The sequence below is a fragment of the Dipodomys spectabilis genome, unplaced genomic scaffold, assembly GCF_019054845.1.
Source record: "Dipodomys spectabilis isolate Male_0828 unplaced genomic scaffold, ASM1905484v1 ptg000175l, whole genome shotgun sequence".
In the NCBI taxonomy this organism is placed as follows: domain Eukaryota; kingdom Metazoa; phylum Chordata; class Mammalia; order Rodentia; family Heteromyidae; genus Dipodomys; species Dipodomys spectabilis.
In genome coordinates, this window is record NW_024870852.1 from 15066196 (window position 1) to 15086946 (window position 20751).

At 47.2% G+C, this 20751-nt stretch overlaps 1 protein-coding gene across 2 annotated transcripts; it reads left to right on the forward strand.

The window, feature by feature from the left end:
- The first annotated feature begins 1488 nt into the window (after positions 1 to 1488).
- On the forward strand, positions 1489 to 18284 carry Actr5 (actin related protein 5). 2 transcript variants are annotated; one of them, XR_006149680.1, is made up of 9 exons: positions 1489 to 1944; positions 3113 to 3342; positions 8104 to 8273; positions 8792 to 9009; positions 9828 to 10010; positions 11764 to 11883; positions 12517 to 12637; positions 14543 to 14675; positions 17743 to 17825. XR_006149680.1 is itself a non-coding variant. In XM_042694471.1 (9 exons), exons 1-9 carry the CDS (start codon positions 1576 to 1578, stop codon positions 17998 to 18000), a joined length of 1821 nt encoding a protein of 606 aa, XP_042550405.1. In that variant the 5' UTR covers positions 1494 to 1575; the 3' UTR covers positions 18001 to 18284. The 2 variants fall into 2 exon arrangements, 1 of the variants encoding a protein (XP_042550405.1); XM_042694471.1 differs by having other exon boundaries at positions 1494 to 1944; positions 12498 to 12637; positions 17743 to 18284.
- The last annotated feature ends 2467 nt before the right edge of the window (positions 18285 to 20751 follow it).

The following is a 20751-nucleotide window of genomic DNA, read 5'->3' on the forward strand; positions in this document are numbered from 1 at the left end:
GGTTTTCTGAGTGGTTTATTGGAGATAAGAGTCTCACAGACTTTCTTGCCCAGGCAGGCTTTGAACCACGATTCTCAGATCTCAGCCTCCTGAGTAGCTAGGATTACAGGCATGAGCCACCATCGCCGGGCCTCTACTTCCATTTTTTAGATGGTTAATTGGAGATAGGAGTCTCACAGCCTTTTCTGCCCTGTCTGACTACACACACACACACACACACACACACACACAAAAGCTAACTTCGAGACTCTTACCTCTAATTAACCAGAAAATGCCCTGACTACACACACACTCTCTCTCTCCCTCTCCCTCTCCTTCACCCCCTCTCTGTCTAAAACTAACTTCGAGACTCTTATCTCCAATTAACCAGAAAAAGCCAGAGATGGAGGGTTCAAGTGGTAGAGTACCAGCTTAGAGAAAAGCCAGAGGGAGAGTATGAGGCTCTAAATTCAAATTCCCCAGAAAATGAAACAAAACAAAACCTAGGGGAAAACAAGGAAATGCTTTTTTTTTTCTTTTTCTTTTTTTTTTCCATCATGGGGCTTAAACTCTGGGCCTGGGCGCTGTCCCTCAGCTCTTCAGCTCAAGGTGAGCTTTCCACCACTTGAGCCACAGCGCCACTTGGCCTTTCCTTCCCAGGCTGGCTTTGAATCTCAATCCTCAGCCCTAGGGGCCTGAGTAGCTAGGATTATGGGTGTGAGTCATGGGTGCCCGGCTTAAATGCTTTCAATTCTAAAGCAAAATTATTTCCAAGTAGAATTTAGCCAGACTTTCAATCAAGTACTGGGCTAGAATAAAGACATTTAAAGCACTTAAGTTAGCTCAGTGGTAGAGTGCTCACTTTGCATGCATGAAGCCCTGGGTTCGATTGTTCAATACCACATAAACAGAAAAAGTCAGAAGTAGTGTTGTGGCTCAAGTGGTTGAGTGCTAGCCTGGAGCAAAAGCAGCTCAGGGATAGTGCCCAGGCCCTGAGTTCAAGTCCCAAGACTGGCAAAAAATAAAATTAAAAAATATATAAATAAATAAATATATGTATATATATTCTATATATGCTGAAGGTGCACAAATACTAGGCGGACAGCCTGATGAATTTCACAGAGAACGCATCTGCATAGTGAGCTGCCAGGCCAGGGAACAACACTAGAACAACGACGTGCCCCCAGCGTTTGGCACCAAGTTTTTCTGGACAGGCTGAGGGAAACGCGAAGGGGCGGGGCGGTGGGGTACGTTCCCGGAAATGGGCGTGTCCATCAAAGAGGTGGTGTCAGGTTGTGCTCCACGAAGGGCGTGGCCTAACGGCGCTCCGGAGGGAGGCGGGGCTTCCTGGCCAGTAGTCCAATGAGAGCGAAGGAGCGTGGTTAAGCCGTTTGTTTGGGAGACAGGCAGTTTTCAGCTAGGACTTAAGGGGCTGAGAGGCCTCGAGTGCTAACTAGGCCGCCAGGGGCCAGTGAGGTGAGGTGGCCAGCGCAGGTTGTAAGGTACCTCAGGGCTTCAGCCGCGCGGCGTCACGCCGCGGACGGGAACTCGCGGCGTCGGCGCGTACTGCGTGAGGGGCGGGGCCGGCGCGCCAAGATGGCTGCGAACGTGTTCTCGTTCCGCGACGCCCGCGCCGCGCCGGATCCCGTGCCCGAGGCCGAGCCCGTGGCGCCGGGGCCGCTGCCTCTGGTGCTGGACAACGGATCTTTCCAGGCCCGCGCCGGCTGGGCGTGCCCTGGGGGAGACCCGGGCCTGGAGCCGCGCCTGCAGTTCCGCGCCGTGTGCGCCCGCGGGCGGGGCGCGGCGCGGGGCGGGGCGGGCCCGCAGGTGGGCCACGCGCTGGGGAGCCTGGAGCCGCTGCGCTGGATGCTGCGCTCGCCCTTCGACCGCAACGTGCCCGTCAACCTGGAGCTGCAGGAGCTGCTGCTGGACTACAGCTTCCAGCACCTGGGCGTCTCCTCGCAGGTGAGGGCGCGGTGGGCGGGGCGAGGGCGGTGGGCGGGGCGAGGGCGGTGGGCGGGGCGAGGGCGGTGGGCGGGGCGAGGGCGGTGGGCGGGGCGAGGGCGGTGGGCGGGGCGAGGGCGGTGGGCGGGGCGAGGGCGGTGGGCGGGGCGAGGGCGGTGGGCGGGGCGAGGGCGGTGGGCGGGGCGAGGGCGGTGGGCGGGGTAGACGTCCTAGCGGTCCTTCTGGAAGCTCTGGCCCGAGGCCGCTTTTGAACTCTTGGGGTAGAAGGGCACATTCATTCATTCGTTCGTTTGTTCACCAAGTTGCGTTTCGCATCCGCTACGTGCGGGTTTAGTCGGTTGGAATACATCTATGAGCCTAGCAGAAAACGTCCCGTGGTTGAGGCGAAGATATTCCAATAGGAGGAAGAGACCTGCAGTTCTTCTATGAGATGGGCGCTTGCCTATAGCGTTTGATTGAGGAATGACTTGGAGAAAGCGAGTGAAGGACCGAGTGTGATCTGACCATCATGGTAGGACAGCCACAGGGAAGGGGATTGTCTGGAGCAGGTACTGCCTGCCAGGTGCCAGCAAGGTATAGACCTTGTAGATTTTTGCCCTGTACATGAAATAGGGAGTGTTGCACTTCAGGTGTTGAGCAGAGCAGTGTTGTGACTTGTATCACCAGAGCGTCTCTATAACCTATGTGCTGGAGCTATCTTGAAGATAGAGCCATCACAATTTAGTAACAGTTTGGACGAGGCCTATTTAAATAGTCTTAAGTGGATCCTACTTTGTTATTTTCCAACGTGAAGTCCAAATCAGATGAGATAGATTTTTGTTGTTGTTGTTGTTGGTCTTGGGGGCTTGAACTCTGGGCCTGAACGCTGTCTGTCAGCTCTTCAGCTCAAGGCTAGTGCTTTAGTATTTAAGCCACTGAGCCACTTCTGGTTTTCTGAGTGGTTTATTGGAGATAAGAGTCTGGGCTGGCTTTGAACCGTGATTATGAGATCTCAGCCTTCTGAGTAGCTAGGATTACTACAGGTGTGAGCCAGCGGCGCCCCACTGACATGGATGTTTTGTAATTGCTCCTAAACAGGTTTTTACTTAGACCCCTAAAGCATATCTGCTCTGCAGTAAGAATTTGGGGGCTCTATTGTTACTCAGTTTGTCCTTTTCTTTCAAAGTAGGGTTGTGTGGATCATCCCATCGTTTTGACTGAACCTGTGTGCAACCCGCTGTATTCACGCCAAATGATGTCGGAGCTCCTCTTTGAATGCTACAGGATTCCCAAGGTTGCCTATGGGATCGATGGCCTCTTCAGCTTTTACCACAATAGGCCAAAGAACTCAGCCTCCAGTGGGCTTATCATTTCATCTGGACACCAGTGTACTCACATTTTACCCATCTTGGAAGGAAGGTGAGCTGTTCCTGTGCATTTGAGGGTTATTTTGCGATGTTTTTGGTGCCTATTACACTTAGAGAGGAGGAAGCAGATAGTAGACTGCAGACTGGGGCTTAGCTCTGACCTGCATCACTGTGTAACTTTGAGTCAGTCTCTGCACTGGTTCTCTGGGATCTCCTGGAGGGAGTTGGAGTAAATGGTTTCTTTTCTAAATCCATACTTCTAGAAGGTTATAATTCTACTTTGTGGGGAGATGGTTAATTCAGTGTCTGCAGCTAGTAGACAACTCAATAAAAATGTTTTGAATGAATCATTGGATACATTTAATTTATACTAGCTTTGCATTCTAGTGTATTTTGTATTTAAAAAAATTTTTTTTTCACTGCTGGGGTTTAAATCAGAGCCTGATGCTTGATTTACCACTTGAACCATTCCCAATCTCCCTCTTTTTTTTTTTTTTTGCCAGTCCTGGGCTTGAACTCTGGGCCTGGGCACTTTGTCCCTCAGCTCTTCAGCTCAAAGCAAGCACTCTACCACTTGAGCCACAGTGCCACTTCCGGCTTTTTTTGTTAATGTGGTGCTGAGGAATCGAACCCAGGGCCTCATGCATGCAAGGCAAGCACTCTACCATTGAGCCACCTTCCCAGTCCCTCCCCCCCCCCCCCCCCCGCCCCTTTTTTTAAGGTTGCTTTTTAGATTGGGTCTTGAGCTAACTTTGGTCTTGCTTCTGAATAGCTGGGATTAGAGGCTTGTAATCTCATTCAGACTGAAGATACATAAAGGTTAAGAAAAAGTTGGTGTGTTTATGTTTTTGTTTTTGTTTTTGCTGGTCCTGGGGCTTGAATTCAGGGCCTGGGCTCTATCCCTAAGCCTGTCTGCACTCAAGGCTAGCTTTCTACCACTTGAGCCACAGCACCACTTTTGGCTTTTTCTGAGTAGTCTGTTGGAGTTGAGTCTCACAGACTTTCCTACCCAGGCTGGCTTTGAACTGCAGTTCTCAGGTGTCAGCCTCCTAAGTAGCTAGGATTTCAGGTGTGAGCCATTGGCACCTGGCTAGAAAAAGTTAGTTAAGCATTATTGTTAATTATTTTTCTGTTCAGTTATGGTTCCTGACACATATTAGGCACTTAGCAAAATTTTCTGAGTTCCCTGAGTATGGTGGCTCAAGCCTCTAATCATAGCTCCTTGGGAGGTTAAGATTGGAGGATCATGGTTTAAAGTCAGCCCAGGCAAAAAAGTTTGAGAGATTTCATCTCAGCCAAATGGCTGGGCACAGTGGCACCTGCCTATTCGTTCAGCTGTAGGGAAAGGACAATGGCTAGGCACAGTACTATGCATCTCTCTCCCCAATGTGATACAGAGAAACATAATTAGGAGGATTGAAGTCCAGCGTACATGTAAAGTGAGGACCCTACTTTGAAAATAACCAGTGTGAGCTGTGTGCTGGTGGCTCACGCCTGAAATCCTAGCTACTCAGGAGGCTGAGATCTGGGGATCACGGTTCAAAGCCTACCTGGGCAGAAAGTAGTCCCTGAGCTCCTTATCTCCAATTAACCACTAGAAAACCAGAAGTGGTGCTAGCTCAAGTGGTCTAGTGCTCTTAACCACTAGAAAACCAGAAGTGGTGCTAGCTCAAGTGGTCTAGTGCTCGCCTTGAGCTGAAGAGCTCAGGGACAGCGCCCAGGCCAGAGTTCAAACCCCATGACTAACCAAAAACAAAAAAACCTCCACCACCACCACCACCACCAACAACAACAATTACGTAGTGTAGAAAGGGGCAAGAGGGTGTGGTTCAAGTGGTTGAATGCTTGACCGGCAAGTTAAGATTCTGAGTTCAGTCTCTTAATACTTAAAAAAAAAAAATTCTGGGTAGAAGTCAGGCATAGTGGCTCAAGGTTGTGATCTTAACTATTTGGGAGGCTAAGACTACATGGAAGATTACATAGTTTGAGGCCATGAAAAGTTGGGTACATTGGTCTGCACTTGCCATCTCAAGGACATGGGAAGCATAAATAGGCAGATAGAAGTCCAAGTCAGCCAGGGGAAAAGCCAAGATCCTCTTAGAAAAATAACAAAACAAAAAGGATAAGGGTGTGACTTTAGCCATAGAATGTTTGTCCAGCAAGCTTGAGGCTTTCAGTTAGTTCAAACTTTATGGCCACCAAAAAAATTTCTGAATTGAAGGCTGGGAAGGTGTCTCAGGGTAGAGCGCTTGCTTTGCATGCATGAGGCCCTGGGTTCGATTCCTTAGCACCACATAAGCAGAAAAAAGCCAGAAGTAGTGCTGTGGCTCAAGTGGTAGAACGCTAGCCTTGAGCTGAAGAGCTGAGGGACAGCACCCAGATCCAGAGTTCAGGCCCATGACCAAAAAAAAAAAAAAAAATTCTGAGTTGAATAAAGGCAAGACTAGTTTGTAGTTTGTCTTTCTGATTTTTTTTAAACAAAAGTAGTTTTTATCTGATAAATGACAAAGCCAGTGTTTTGCCCTCCTGAAGTTTCTCACCTTGCACAAGAAGTGTGTATTACAGGATAGATTTTAGATTAGTGATGGGGGCCTAGATTTGCAGTTCTGCTAAGGACTAGGCACTTAGCCTCATAGTTTGATAGTTTGTAAATCTGGGGAAGCAGCCGTTCCAGAGTTCTCCTAAGGATGAGAAGAGGTGATGTGGGCAATGGCACTGAGCAAATTGTGTAGCAATTGACTATTCGTGGCACAATATGTGGCATTGAGTTTAGTGAGACCTATTGTGGGTTTTTCTCCCAATAATAACCTTCGTAAGTATGGAGTTCTTTTTTGTTTTTTTTTTGGGGTCCGATCATGGGGCCTGAACTCTGGGCCTGGGCGCTGTCCCTCAGCTCCTCACCTCAAGGCTAGCGCTCTACCACTCGAGCCACAGTGCCACTTCTGGCTTTTTTCTTTTTGCTTATGTGGTGCTGAGGAATCGAACCCAGGGCCTCATGCATGTAAAGGCAAGCACTCTACCACTGAGCCACCTTCCCAGCCCCCCGGAGTTCTTTATATAAGGAGAATATGCAAAAATAAAGTAGCATGATTTTTTTTTTTTTTTTTTTGGTCAATCATGGGGCTTGAACTCTGGGCCTGGGTACTGTCCCTCAGCTATTCAGCTCCAGGTGAGCACTCTACCACTTGAGCTACAACACCACTTGTGGTTTTCTGGTGGTTTATTGGAGATAAGAGTCTCATGGACTTTCCTGCCGAGGCTGGCTTTGAACCACAATCCTCTGATCTCAGCTTCTGGGTAGCTAGGAATACAGGTGTGAGCCAGTAGTGCCCAGCAGCAGCATGATTTTTATGTTGTGTTGAGAGAAAATTATTTTCCTTGAAGACTCGGAAATTATCAGTTTGGAGAATATCCTGCTCTCTGCTGGCATCTCCTGGTGAGGTATGATGTAACATCAGCCTTTCCTTTCGTTTTTCCTATGCTGTCCTTTCCTTTGCCCTGTCCTGCCCTGTCCTGGAACTTGAACTCAGGACCTAGGTGCTGCTCTTAAGCTCAGGTTTACGCTCTACCACTATGTCAGCATTTCAGTATGCAGCACCTTCTTAGTGATTTGCAACTCCTACTTTCTCAAATTAAGAAAATAAACTTAGGCCCGGCGCTGGTGGCTCATGCCTGTAATCCTAGCTACTGAGGCTGAGATCTGAGGATTGTGGTTCAAAGCCAGCCCGCGCACAAAAGTCCGTGAGACTCTTATCTCCAATAAACCACTAGAAAACTGGAAGTGGAGCTGTGGCTCAAGTGGTAGAGTGCTTGCCTTGAGCTGAAGAGTACAGGGACAGCACCCAGGCCCAGAGTTCAAGCCCCACGACGAACAAAAAAACCAAAAATAAAGCTAAAGAGAAAAGAAAATAAACTTAGAAGCCAGGCTGGTGTTGTACTGTAGTCCCCGCTTCTTGGGAGCAAAGGCAGAGCTGTAAGTATGAGGCTAGCACGGGCTACATAGGGAGACATTGTCACAAACCAACAAACCAGCCAGCTAGCCAAAAAAGAAAAGTTAACACTGGTTTTCCACTTGGGTTCATATGAAAGGGATCTAGCCCATAGGAGATTACAGGAGGCTGGTTTGTGTGGAGTTACTCACTTGGATTGAACTAGTGGAAGTAGAGTGTAGGGAAATGCTTTTCAAATGTGGCCTGCACTAGAATCACTTGGGAAGCTTGTTAAGCTGCAGGTTTCCAGGTCTAGCCCAGACCAAATGGGCTCTGGAATGGGCTCATTTGACATTTTCCCCAGCTAATTCTAGGATAGTTGGTCTGACGACTATGGTTTGAGAATTGCCGATTTTGGAATATGCGTTCTTTCTGTTGAACCTTGTTTCTTTCTGAAATCCTGGCTAGGAGTTAGATTGCCTTATGTCTGTCTAGATGTGGACTAGGAATTCCTTCCTGGCTAAGGGTTGGACCAAGGAAATTTTGGTGCCTTTCAGTTGTGGGGTTTTATGTCCCCCTGTTAGTCTGTTTCTTTGTCTAAATTAAACTCACCTATTGGGGGGAGGGAGGGAAGGATTGGGTCGGGGGGAGGGGGGAGGCTGGGAAGGGAGGTGAAGGGTAAACAAAGGAGGAGGCTGCAATGCTTGGTAAGAAATGTATGCATTATCCTGCCCATGTAATTGTAACCCTTCTGTACAGTATGTTCTCAAATAAAATAAAATTAAAAAAAAAAATTAAACTCACCTATTTCTCCCAACATGTTCCATAGCTTGTCCTCTATGTTGCCAGAATTTTCAGTGTTGTTTTCTGCTGCTTGATTATAGACTAGATGCCAAAAACTGCAAACGCATCAATCTTGGAGGAAGCCAGGCAGCTGGTTACCTCCAGCGACTCCTGCAGCTGAAGTACCCTGGGCACCTGGCGGCCATCACTCTCAGCCGCATGGAGGAGATCCTGCATGAGCACAGCTACATTGCTGAGGACTACGTGGAAGGTAGTGTGGGGGATGGACTTGTGCCTGCAGCTTCAGGGTGTCCTGGGGCATTCCTTACATTGGTGCCAGTGTGGCTCTACTTGCTTACATGTCCTCAAATCTCCGCCCCCCCTTTTTATTAGCACCTCCTTCCCCTTTGTAGTATTCACTATCTAAAATTATTTAAGGAACTGATAACTTAGATTAAGAGGGTCTCTTCAAAAAGGTTGCTTTATAACTTTCCTCCAATACAGGTCTTGGAATTGTACAACATATTACAGCTTTTTCCTGAAGTTAAACATGTTTGTTTGTTTTGATACATACACATCATTGCTATGATTGAAAAGAAAGGTCTCATAAGCTTTTCTGCCTGGATTGGCCTCAAACCATGATTCTCCTATTTTCAGTGGCATGAACCACTGGCACCTGGCTCAAAGGTTGAACATTTTTGAGAGAAAGCAGAACTTGTTAAATTAAAAAGAAAGTTTTATTTTTGTTCTAACATTTTGCATTTCCGGTTCCAAAATCGTTTCTTGAAGAATTGCAGAAGTGGCGGTGTCCTGATTATTATGAGAACAACGTCCACAAGATGCAGCTCCCATTCTCCAGCAAGCTCCTGGGCAGCACCCTGACGGCTGAGGAAAAGCAAGAGCGGAGGCAGCAGCAGCTGCGGAGGCTGCAGGAGCTCAATGCCAGGCGGCGGGAGGAGAAGCTGCAGCTAGATCAGGAGCGGCTGGACCGGCTGCTCTATGTACAGGTGATGGCATGTGCTGGAAGGTGACACCTCTGATTTCCCCAGTTAGAAATGTGTCATCTAGGGGCTGGGAAGGTGGCTCAGTGGTAGAGCGCTTGCCTTGCATGCATGAGGCCCTGGGTTCGATTGCTCAGCACCACATAAGCAGAAAAAAAAAAGCTGGAAGTGGCGCTGTAGCTCAAGTGGTAGAGTGCTAGCCTTGAGCTGAAGAGCTGAGGGACAGTGCCCAGGCCCAGAGTTCAGGCCCCACGACTGGACCCCCCCCCAAAAAAAATGTGTCATCTATCTAAGTCACCTCTGGAATCCTCAGAATCGAGGTCAGAACTATAGGGCTGGAGGTATGGCATGTGGTAGAGCTCTTGCCTAGCAAGTGTGATGCCCTGACGTCAAAACGGCACACCACAAAAAGAGAAAACTCAGAGAGATTAATAGTGTTGAGCCCAGTGTTACAGCAGGTGTTAAGTGTCGCATGCCTAGTGCAAAGTATACATCTGGATGGATTCTCACAGTGACACACAGTTGTCTGGGGTCAGATCAGGGGACAGTATCATCATCATCTTCAGGCAGTAACTCCTTCCCCCACAAATGACAGCATTTCTGACATCTGTCATCATATCAAATGGTCCTGAAACCAGAATGTGACGCTAGCCTAGACAGCTGGAGAGGAAGGCTGGCATGTAGTTTTGGGAAAAGGTGCTGGGGAGTCCTACGAACCCCTCTGATGCACTTCCTTGTTTGGCTTTTAAGCCACTTCTCTTTCTTCCTGGTTTGTGATTGCACTGTTTGTCTTTGAGGGAGAATTCTGACTGCTCTGGTTTCAGGAACTTCTAGAGGATGGCCAGATGGATCAGTTTCACAAGGCTCTAATGGAGCTGAACATGGACTCCCCAGAAGAATTGCAGTCCTACCTACGAAAGCTCAGTTCGGCTGTGGAGCAAGCCAAGCAGAAAATCCCTCAGGCAGAGGTCAACCTCGAGGTGGATGTGGTGGACAGCAAACCCGAGGTGATGAGGGCCTTGTGAGGGAGCACCCTTTAGAGGCCACAGAGTGGAGAAGGCAGCCGTCCAAGGTGTTGAGAGCAAGTGTGAGAGGAGACAGGAGATGAGTGATGTTAGTAGGATCATAGTGGTGCAGATGGTGATGGCTCTGAAACTGTGTCCCACCGTTAGGTCTGGCCAGAAGACCTCACTCCTGGGAGGAGAGTGCACCCACCAGTAGGCTAGCAGGACCACTGATACCTGTTATGTGATGCTGCTTGAGCCTGGCCTGCTCCTTTGGGTTGAGTGTATTGTTTCATAGTTTGTCATACTCTCCCTTCCCCTTTGCACTCATGTTTTATTTGATGCACTGTAGCCATCATTGGCTTCTTCCTTCCTTCCATTGTAATGTTCCCTAAGGACAGAACTTGTGCTTTGTACATGGTTTATGAATTTTTTGACAGCATCTAATAGATTTGCCCAGGGAGCTGGGGGTAGGGAGGAGGGAGGGGGATGGATTAAAAGAGCAGTCAGCAAAGAGAGAAGCCAGAAGATTGGGCAGCCTAACTTAGGATTTAAGATGCTCTCTCAACCTTTAGAAGGTTGAAGGTTGAAGGGTCAAGATAAAACACAAGTGAGGGAGAGTGGAGAGTAAGAATCACAAGGTAGAGCTGTGTGCTTGTGGCTCAAGCCTGTCCTAGATACTTAGGAGGCTGGGCAGGAAATTCTGTGAAACTTTTATCTCTAATAAACTACTCAGAAGAAGCTGGAAGTAGCACTGTGGCTCAAAGTGGTAGAGCACTAGCCTTGAGCAAAAGAGCTCAGGAACAACGCCTAGGCCCTGAATTCAGGCCCCACAACTGACCAAACCTACAGGTCCTGAGCCCTCCTTAGTGGGTGTCAGCATGCCCAGTGACCTGGAGTCACTGTCGGCTAGCAAAGCTGCTCTGTGAGGCTCCATGGATAGGAAGGGCTCTGCTGTCATGGAGCCTTCAGTTACCTGGGGTAGGGGACTGGAAGTTAAGCTCACTAGTGTTGGCATACATACTGTTAGTGCAGCCTTTAGTCACATGCTGTCAGGGACTGGAGGTTAAGCTTACTGGTACTGGCATACACATTGTTATTTAGAGATGTGCGTAGCTTTCCTGATAGTCTAGCTCTTGTAAGACCCCCGTTGTCACACCCTGTTCCCCATAATAGTATGTGTGGGTGTGTCACTGGTCCAAGCCACCTGTCTCCCTAAGTCCTAACCTGCAGTTGGCATGACTAGAAGGCTTTAAAGAAGGCAGAGGTTGCTGCGCTCCAGTAGCTCACACTTGGAATTCTTGTTATTCAGGAGGCTGAGATCTGAGGATTGTGGGTTGAAGCCAGCCTGGGCAGAAAAGTGCATGAGACTCTTATCTCCATAAACTACTCAGAAAAAGCCAGAAGTAGCACTGTGGCCCAAGTGGCAGAGTGCTAGCCTTGAGCACAGAGAAGCTTAGGGACAGTGTCTAAACTGAGTTCAAGCTCCAGGACTGGAAAAGAAAAAAAAAAAAGGCAGGAGTTGGTGAAGGTTATGTAAGAAGGAAAGGAAGGCAATACAAGCAGCCCATTCTTGCCTTTTTAGTCTTTTGTTTATGTGTGTTCTTTTTTTCGGTGGCTTAGGAAAGATTTACAGTTTTTATATAAGCTTTTGAAACATTGAGCAAGATCCTAATTCATTTTTGAGGACTGTGATCTGATAGAAGGGAGGGGCAGGGCGTTTGGTTTTGTTTATTCAGTTGGCTTCTGTTCTTAGACCCCTGACCTGGAGCCCCTGGAGCCATCTCTGGAGGACGTGGACAGCATGAATGATTTCGAGCCCTTGTTCTCAGAGGAAGCACCTGAAGTGGAGAAGCCTGTTGCTGCCACTGTCCAGGTTTGGCTTCTGCTACCCAGACCATGAATGCATTTTGAACCTGTGGACATAAATGCCTGGCCAGGCTGTTTCTAACATCCTGGTTGTCTTTTCTAGAAGAGGGGTACCCATATATCCAGTATCAGCCAGAATTTCCTGATGCAGGAAGTCTAGTACCACAATCTAAGCGGCTGCTGCCCTGGCAGGAGTGTGTGGCCGAGTGACTGCAGTCTTGGGCTTGCAGACTGGCGTGTAGAGCTTTCTTTTATGTTGTGCTGGTGCCACTACACTTAGGCCTCATTGGTGTCCATGTTTCTGTCATTGAGGCCTTCAGGGGGTGTTCTTGCTGAATAAGGACCTAGCCAGCCCTGGGTAGACATGCGCCACCACTCTCCATGAAGCTCCTACCTCAGGGATGGGAGCAGGGCACCTGCAGTGTTAAAAGCTGGTTTGCTCCATGGTAGAACAAGGCTAGAGAACTGGATTAGGAAGTCAGGAGAGCTGGGGAGAGGCTGGACCTGCTCTCTGGCGTGAACACAGGGCAGAAACTACCCCTGCAATAGTGTAGGAAAGTGGCAAATGAGGTGAGTATCATTATGGTCTAAAAATATCTCTTAAACCTTGGGTTTTTAAAGCCCGTGTTTAACTTGGCAGCGTACCATCAGCTGTTTGTTGGGACAGAAAGAATTCGAGCTCCAGAAATTATTTTCCAGCCATCTCTCATTGGAGAAGAGCAGGCGGGTGTGGCGGAGACTCTTCAGTACATTCTGGACAGGTGAGATGGTGACTCCTGAGTTGGGGTTGAAAAATCTGGCCAAATCTGCCCAGCAGTTCTTTCCACTTATTTATCTGCTGTGCCCAGGTAGTCACCGTCTCTGTCACCAGGCCTGCATATAGGGGCTCTGCAGATGTTCTCTGGGTGTGGGTGTACCGGTTCACTGGAAGAGCTTTTAGAACTTCTCCGAAATTTGAACAGCATGGTCCCAGGGGCACTAGCTTTTTGTAAAGCTTCACATTATTAGAGACTAGTGGTTTTATTTATTCTTTATTTTTTAGACAATGTTTTTAATATGTATCCCAGTCTGGCCTCAGACTTGCAATCCTGCCTCAGCCTCCCAGAGAACTGGGATTACAGGTGTGTGCCACCACACCTGGTAAGACTAATGATTTTAAGTCACTCTCAAAATACTGCAATGCTTATGAAAATGTTTTCTTTCCTGTGGCTATCTATTTATAGAAGAGTTTACATTTCTATAGGGACCCACCTCCCTCTACACACACACACACACACACACACACACACACGCACGCACGCACGCACGCACGCACACACGCGCGCGCGCGCGCGCGCGCGCGCGCACACACGCATTTTCCTGGATGAGAGTGTTGTGATTCATGTTGGACAAGCAGGGATCAGTAGTGCTTGATGCCTTGGGTAGAATAGAGAAAGTGCACTTAGCTAAGGAAAATGTTTTTGTAGCTACTTTGAGCAGATTTGAGGTGTGTCTCATTAGTGATGAGAAAATGATCGAACACTCTTAACGAATAACAAAAAGATATTAAAGATAAAATTCAGGTATAATTGGGGCCTTTAGTCCCAGCTACTTGAGGTGTTGAGGTGTGATCACTTGAGACCATGGGTGGAAGATCAGCCTGGGCAGCATAGTGAGGCTCCATCTCAAAAACAAAACAAAATAGTTGATTTGAAGGTATCAAATCAGAAAACTCCAATATTCCATCTCCAATTAACTTAACAAAATAGCTTAAGTGGTAGCACTCCATCCATGAGCGAGCAAGCAAGCCAAGTGAGAACACAAGACCTGAGTTCTAGCTTTGTTATTGATTTAGAAAAAACAAAAAACAAAAATAAAAAATAAACCTAAACAACAAGCAAAAACAAAACAAAACTCAAGGCAAAAAAGGGCCAAGTAGAAAGATGAGCCCACAACTTGAGAGGAAGCAAATCTTCTAAGGTATAGAAGTGTTTATATTTTGATTGTGGTGATGGTTCTGGTTAGAAAACCAGAAAAGTTCTAGTCATATTAAGGAAATGACTAGAACATATTGGACGATTTGGATAATTGAACATTCAGATTGAGGTTTTGAGTATATAATCGGAAACATTGTACTGGCATTCTCTGTGGAGATACTAATAAAAATTGAGTTTGGCTTCTTTCTGTTGGTCTTGGAGCTTGAACTCAGCCAGAGCACTGTCGCTGAGCTTTTTTGCTTAAGGCTAACACTCTACCACTTTTGAGCCATAGCTCAACTGGAGATAGAGTCTCACAGACTTTCATGCCCAGGATGGCTTCAAACCGTGATCCTCAGATCTCAGTCTGAGTCGCTAGGATGACAGATGTGAGCCACCAATACCTGACTATTTATTTTTCTGTTACTACCAGGACTAGAACTTGGCCTTCCACTTGCTTGGCTTTCTTGCATACAGTTGGTCCTCTGCCACTTAAATCACACCTCAAGCTAATCTTTTTGCTGCCTAGTCAAAGATGGGGTTTTTCAGACTTTTCTGACTTGTCTGACTGTAAACCACAATCCTTCAGCCTTCTAAGTAGCTAGGATTACAGGTTGATTTTTTTTTTTTAACTTTTCAAGTAGATTCAAAGAAGAGCTTCATTTCTATGTCTGCATTGTCTTCGATGTTAGAGGGTCATTTCTCTTCTAGGTACCCAAAGGCTGTTCAGGAAACACTGGTCCAGAATATTTTCCTCACTGGTGGGAATGTGATGTATCCAGGGATGAAAGCCAGGATTGAAAAGGAACTGCTGGAGATGAGGCCCTTTCAGTCTTCTTTCCAGGTACTAGTTGTTCACTTAACTGTTTGAGAATAGCAGTTATTGATTTTCTGATTGCAAAAGTAAAATGAAAAAGAAAAGATATTGTCAGATCCACTTAGAGATAATCATTATTGACATTTCTGTCTTTTTTCTTTTGGGTCCGGTTGTGGGGCTGAACTCTGGGCCTGGGCGCTGTCCCTCAGCTCTTCAGCTCAAGGCTAGCGCTGTACCACTTGAGCCACAGCGCCACTTCCAGCTTTTTTCTTTTTGCTTATGTGGTGCTGAGGAATCGAATCCAGGGCCTCATGCATGCAAGGCAGGCGCTCTACCACTGAGCCACCTTCCCAGCCCCGACATTTCTGTCTTTCTTAGTGACCTTTGACCTGCATTTTACATGTTTTATTAGTGTACATTGGTTGTCTAAGGGAGTTCTTTGTGACATTTCTACACATGTAAACAATGTATCCTGATCAAACTCTTCTCTTTTATTACTCTGCCTTACTTCCTCCTCCTCTTAAAAGAGTTTCAATGTGTTTGAATATTATATTTTCATACATACAAACCACTTCAACCATATTTATTTTTATTCACCTTCATTAGCCCTGCCCTCTCCTGCTGGTGTTCATCCCTTCAACATAACTTATTTTCCTGATGTGTGTGTATTTGTGTGCGTATGTATGCATGCGTATGTGTGGATTGCAGTAAGGGGCTTTACCATGGCATTTTAGATGTGCATATGTTTTGTTCAGAATAACCCTCTCAGCCAGGTGCCAGCAACTCACACATGTAATTCTAGTAAGGAGGCTGTGATCTGATGATTGTGGTTCCAAGCCAGCATCTGGAAAGTCTGTGAGACTCTATCTCCTATTAACCCTCCCCTCTCCCAAAAGACAGAAGTGGAGTGGGGCTAAAGTGGTAAAACACCAGCCTTGAGTGAAAAAGCTAAGGGCAGCGCCCAGGCTCTGAGTTCAAGCCCAGTACCACTGCAAAAAAAGAAAAAAATAGTCCTCTTTATTGCTTTCTCTTTCCCCAGCCCTTTCACCATATAATTCATCATATAATTTCCTCATATAATTCATCAATAATTATATTGATAGTCCTTATGCTGTCTTTATACAGAGTGCAGTATATTTTGAAATCAGATACCCTCCATCTTTCTTTTTCCCTCTCCCCTTCTCCTCAGCCCCCTAAATACTCTCAATTACGATCATGCTTTATGTATATTTGTCTGTATACATTTGTAGATATTTATTATATTGTTGCGTATATATAGGTACGTGCTTGTGAATATGCATGTTCTTTTTGTCTAGTGCCATGTTGTTAATGAGGACAGTGGACACATTGGTCCCCATCATGACTTTAGGGGGGAATGGTAACAGTTTTTCTTCATTTAGCATAGTGACTCTAGGTTTGTTATGCCTTTTAAGTTTAGGAACATTCCTTCTTTTCTTTTCTTTTTTCTTTTGCCAGTCCTGAGGCTAGAACTCAGGGCCTGAGCACTGTCTTTGAGCTTCTTTTGCTCAAGGCTAGCAGTCTACCACTTAAGCACAGTCTACCACAGCGCCATTTCCGGCTTTTTCTGTGTATGTGGTACTGAGGAACCTAGGGCTTCATGCATGCTAGGCAAGCACTCTGCCACCAAGCTACATTACCAGTCAGGACCATTCCTTCTATTCTCAGTTTTTTTTTAGAGCTTTTATCATAAAAGGCTTTTTCTGTGTCATAAGCATGTAATTTTTGTCCTGTATATGTGATGTATTATACATATTTATTTACATATGTTGAACTACCCTTGCATCCTCAGGATAAAGGTAACTTGATCATGGTACTTGATCCTTTTAAGAGGTCATTGATTTTTGTTTGCAAGAATTTTAGTTTTTCCAAATTTTTGTGATCAGCTGTTTTCTGTCAATAAATACATTCCAGAGCATCCTTCTTTTGTTCCTTAAGTCCTAGGGATTGAACTCAGGGGCTCACACAAGTGCCATTCCCAGAGTTCTATTGCTTTTCATTTTTTTGCCAGTAGGGTCTTATGCTACTTTTACCTGGGCTGTCCTTTAACTCAGTCCTCCTATCTCAGCCTTCCAAGTGGCTGAGATTACGCGTGCATGCCATCACACCCACCTCCAAAACATCCTTTTTGTGGCTGTGTAAAATTCTATTACTTATCATAGATGTTACAGTATTTCTTCTTTTAAAATATAATTTTATTATTGTGTATTTGGTACTGAAGAATTGAACCCAGGCCCTCATGCATGCTAGGCAAACATGCTACCACTAAGCCACATTCCCGGCCCCACAATATTTCTTATTAGGAGTAATGGTAGTTACCATTTATTGGTTGCTTTATCAGGCAAATTACCAAGCACTGTATAGTCATTGTCACCCTGGCATTTCCTAGGCCAGAATGGTGGGGCTGGAGGTGTACTCAGTGGTAAAGCACTAGCATGTGTGAGACCCTGGGTTTCATCTGTAGCACCACACAAGGGGGCGGGGCGCGGGGCGGGGGGCGGGTGGGGGGATCCCCTTTGCGCAAGTTGTTATTCTCATAGGCTTGTGTGTCTATTCTCCCTCCCTTTCTCCATCTGTTCCAGAAATTCTGAAACCTCTATTCCTGCTTGGAGTTCCTATGGCTGTTGGAGGGAGGGAGGAGAGGAGGGAGGAAGGAGAGGAGACAGGCGTGGGAGATGAGGAGGGCTCCACACACAGGAGCCTGCTTGGAGCAGGATGGTTACTGTGGTCAGTCAGATGGTCAGGTCAGAGGAGTTGAGGGATCCTGTAGGTCTGCTGACCCCAGGCCCCATGTCCATGTTAGAAGCCTCCTTCTGTCACCCTCAGGTCACCCCTTTCTGAAAGTTCTGATTGACAGCACCTGGCACAGGGCAGAGCTGCTGGGCCCCGTTGCTTAGGGAAGCCAGTGCTCTGTGCTGTGTCGTGGGGAGCGTGCAGAGACTGTCCTGCACCATCTGGGATCTGGTTGGGGACTCTGTGTGTACTTCTGAGGATCGAAGGGAGGGGCTGTCACCGAGTCGCAGAACATCCATGGCAGGAGCCCAAGTGCGAGACCCCATTCCACTTCTTGTTTCAGGTTCAGCTCGCCTCGAACCCCGTGCTGGACGCCTGGTATGGTGCTCGGGAATGGGCCTTGGACCACTTAGAAGACAATGGAGCCTGGGTCACCAGGAAAGAATATGAGGAAAAGGGAGGAGAGTATCTCAAGGAACACTGTGCCTCCAACATCTACGTCCCCATCCGCCTGCCCAAGCAGGCCTCCCGCGCCTCGGAAGCCCCAGCGTCCAGCAGAGGCTCTGGGGGCAGTGGAAGTGGTCTAGGTGAGCAGGCCTAGCGGCGGAGCCTCGAGCCACAGCCTGCACACGCTGACAGTGTGAGGGGGCAAGGCTGCATCTATTGAACATGTCCCAGGGAGAACAGAGACAAAGGGCGGAGGGGATCTTCAGCGTTCCATTTATCTGGACGGTTGCAGTGAGGAACTTTGGGTTGCCCCTGGCATCTGTGAACTGCGGAGCCTGTGGCATCAGCTTCTGGCACTAGTAACTGAAGACAGGTGGAGGCCAGAGGCAGACAGAAGGCACAGACATTTCGCATTGCATTTGAAAGCCTTGAAAGAGATAAAAACAAAAGCCCCAGATTTGTCAGTGTGGCTATTTCTTTCTTTCTTTTTTTTTTTTTTTTTTTTGCTGGGGGGGGCGGTCCAGTCCTGGGCCTGAACACTGGGCCTGGGCGCTGTCCCTCAGCTCTTCAGCTCAAGGCTAGCGCTCTACCACTTAAGCCACAGCACCACTTCCGGCTTTTTTTTTTCTGCTTTTGTGGTGCTGAGGAATCGAACCCAGGGCCTCATGCATGCAAGGCAAACGCTCTACCACTGAGCTACCTCCCCAGCCCTATTTATTTCTTATTTTATGAATACTTATCGGGTGAGGTCTAGCATGTACACCAAAAGGTAGTGTTTAGCTCAGCATAGTCGTACACATCTATAATACTAACACTTGGCAGTTGGAGGCAGGAGAATCCTGAGTTCCAAGATTCAACTCGGGCTTCATAGCAAGACCCAGTCTTTCAGAATGAAAGGTAACATTTATGCAGTCAAAGCTGTCATTCTTGGGGTCTTGGGAGCAAGAAATACCTCCTTCCTGTTATTTTCCCTTACAAGTAAGAGGAAGTCTCAGGCGCTGGCAGAGCACCTGGGCAAGTGAGCCTGGGCACTTCAGAGTCAAACAAGCAGTAAGTTGCCTGCCTGGGTCTGGGTTTGCCTGTGGAGGGGGGAACAGGCCAAGAGGTGGAGTCTTTTTTTTTTTTTTTTTTGTCGGTCGTGGGGCTTGAACTCTGGGCCTGGGCGCTGTCCCTCAGCTCTTCAGCTCAAGGCGAGCGCTCTACCACTTGAGCTACAGCGCCACTTCCGGTTTTCTGGTGGTTTATTGGAGGTGGGAGTCTCACGGTCTCTCCTGCCCCGGGCTGGCTTTGAACCGAGATCCTCAAATCTCAGCCTCCTGAGTAGCTAGGATTACAGGCGTGAGCCACCAGCGCCTGGCAAGAGGTGGAGTCTTGATCTCTATAGTGTCATTACATCATGACCTTGTCATGACCTTGTGTGTTCCCTTCTTAGGGAAGCCTGACCTTTCCCTGCATACTACAACCAGCCCCAGATGGTCGGCTGTGCCCTGCAGCAGTTCATTGGGCTTGGAGTAGCACCAGCACCATGGCCTCCAGAACTGAGGACAAATACTGTTTTAGGCTTTAGGTTGTGTCGTTCGTTAAGAGCCTCACTTAGACACAAGCCCCCTGGCCAGGTTGTATGGGTGAATCTACAAGAAAGTGGGAAGTAGTTAAGCCTCCAAGGGAAAAGTAACTTGCCCACAGAATAGAGGGGTTCCTGTAATGACAGGACCAAGAAGACACACACAGGCTTACTCTGCATGTTTTAGCTGATGCAGGACAGGAGCAGCCCCCAGCAGCCACATTCTGATGTAGATGCTTCATAAAAGTGGACGGTTCTTGTAGTATCTGTTCTGTGACTGGTTTGTTTCCCTTAGCAGAATGTCCCCCAAGCTTATTCGTGTTGTTATGGATGGCATGGTTTCTAACAGAAGTGTCTGCCTTATTTCCTTTATCCATTTGCTTGCTAGTGGGCTGTAGGTAGCTCTGGGTGTTGGAAATGCTGCAGGCCATGGTGCAGAGAGCACCTGACGACTGCATTTCCTGCTTCCCGTGTGCACCCAGCGTGGGAGTGCTGTGTCCCAGAGTTTAAGCCTTCATGCTCAGTTCCAGAGCACCTGGCAATTCTCCAGTTTCACTAATTGTATAAATGTGTGTGTGTGTGTGTGTGTGTATGCACGTGCATGTATAGTGCTGTAATAGACATAGATATGCAGATGTCTTCCTGGTAAACTGATTGATTCTCCTTCAAATTCTATGGCAGGGTCAAAGGGTAGGTCTATTTTTAGTTTTGAGGAGCCTCTATACTGAGTTCCATAGTGGTTGTACTGGTTTTCATTCCCACCAACATTGTATGATGGTACCCAACATTTTTTCACCAGCATTTGTTGTTTTCTTTATGGCTGCCATGCTGACTGTGGTGAGATGGAATCTTGGGGAGCTTTTGATTTGCATTCTTGATAGCTTAAAGATGTTTAGAGGGGTGTGTGTGTGTGTGTGTGTTTTCAGTTGTGGGGTTTGAATTTGGCCTGGGCGCTGTCCTTGAGCCTCTTTGTACTTAAGGCTAGCACTCTACCACTTGAGCCACAGAGCCTGGTCTGGTTTTTGAGTGGTTAATTGGAGATAAGAGTCTCAGGGGGACTTTTCTGCCTGGGTGGGCCTTGAACCTAGATCCTCAGATCTCAGCACCTTAAGTAGCTAGGATTCTAGGCATGAGTCACTGGCATCTGGTTTGAGCCTTTATCTTTTAGCCATTTGTATTTGTTCTTTCTGAGAGCTGTTGGTTTGCCCATTAGTTGATTGGGTTATTCTTATACTGTTTATTTTTTTCAGTTCTTCGTATATTTTTAGCATTGGTCCTTTATGTGTTGTAATTTAATCTTTTTACTTTATATATTATATTCTGGACATTAGTCCTTTGTGA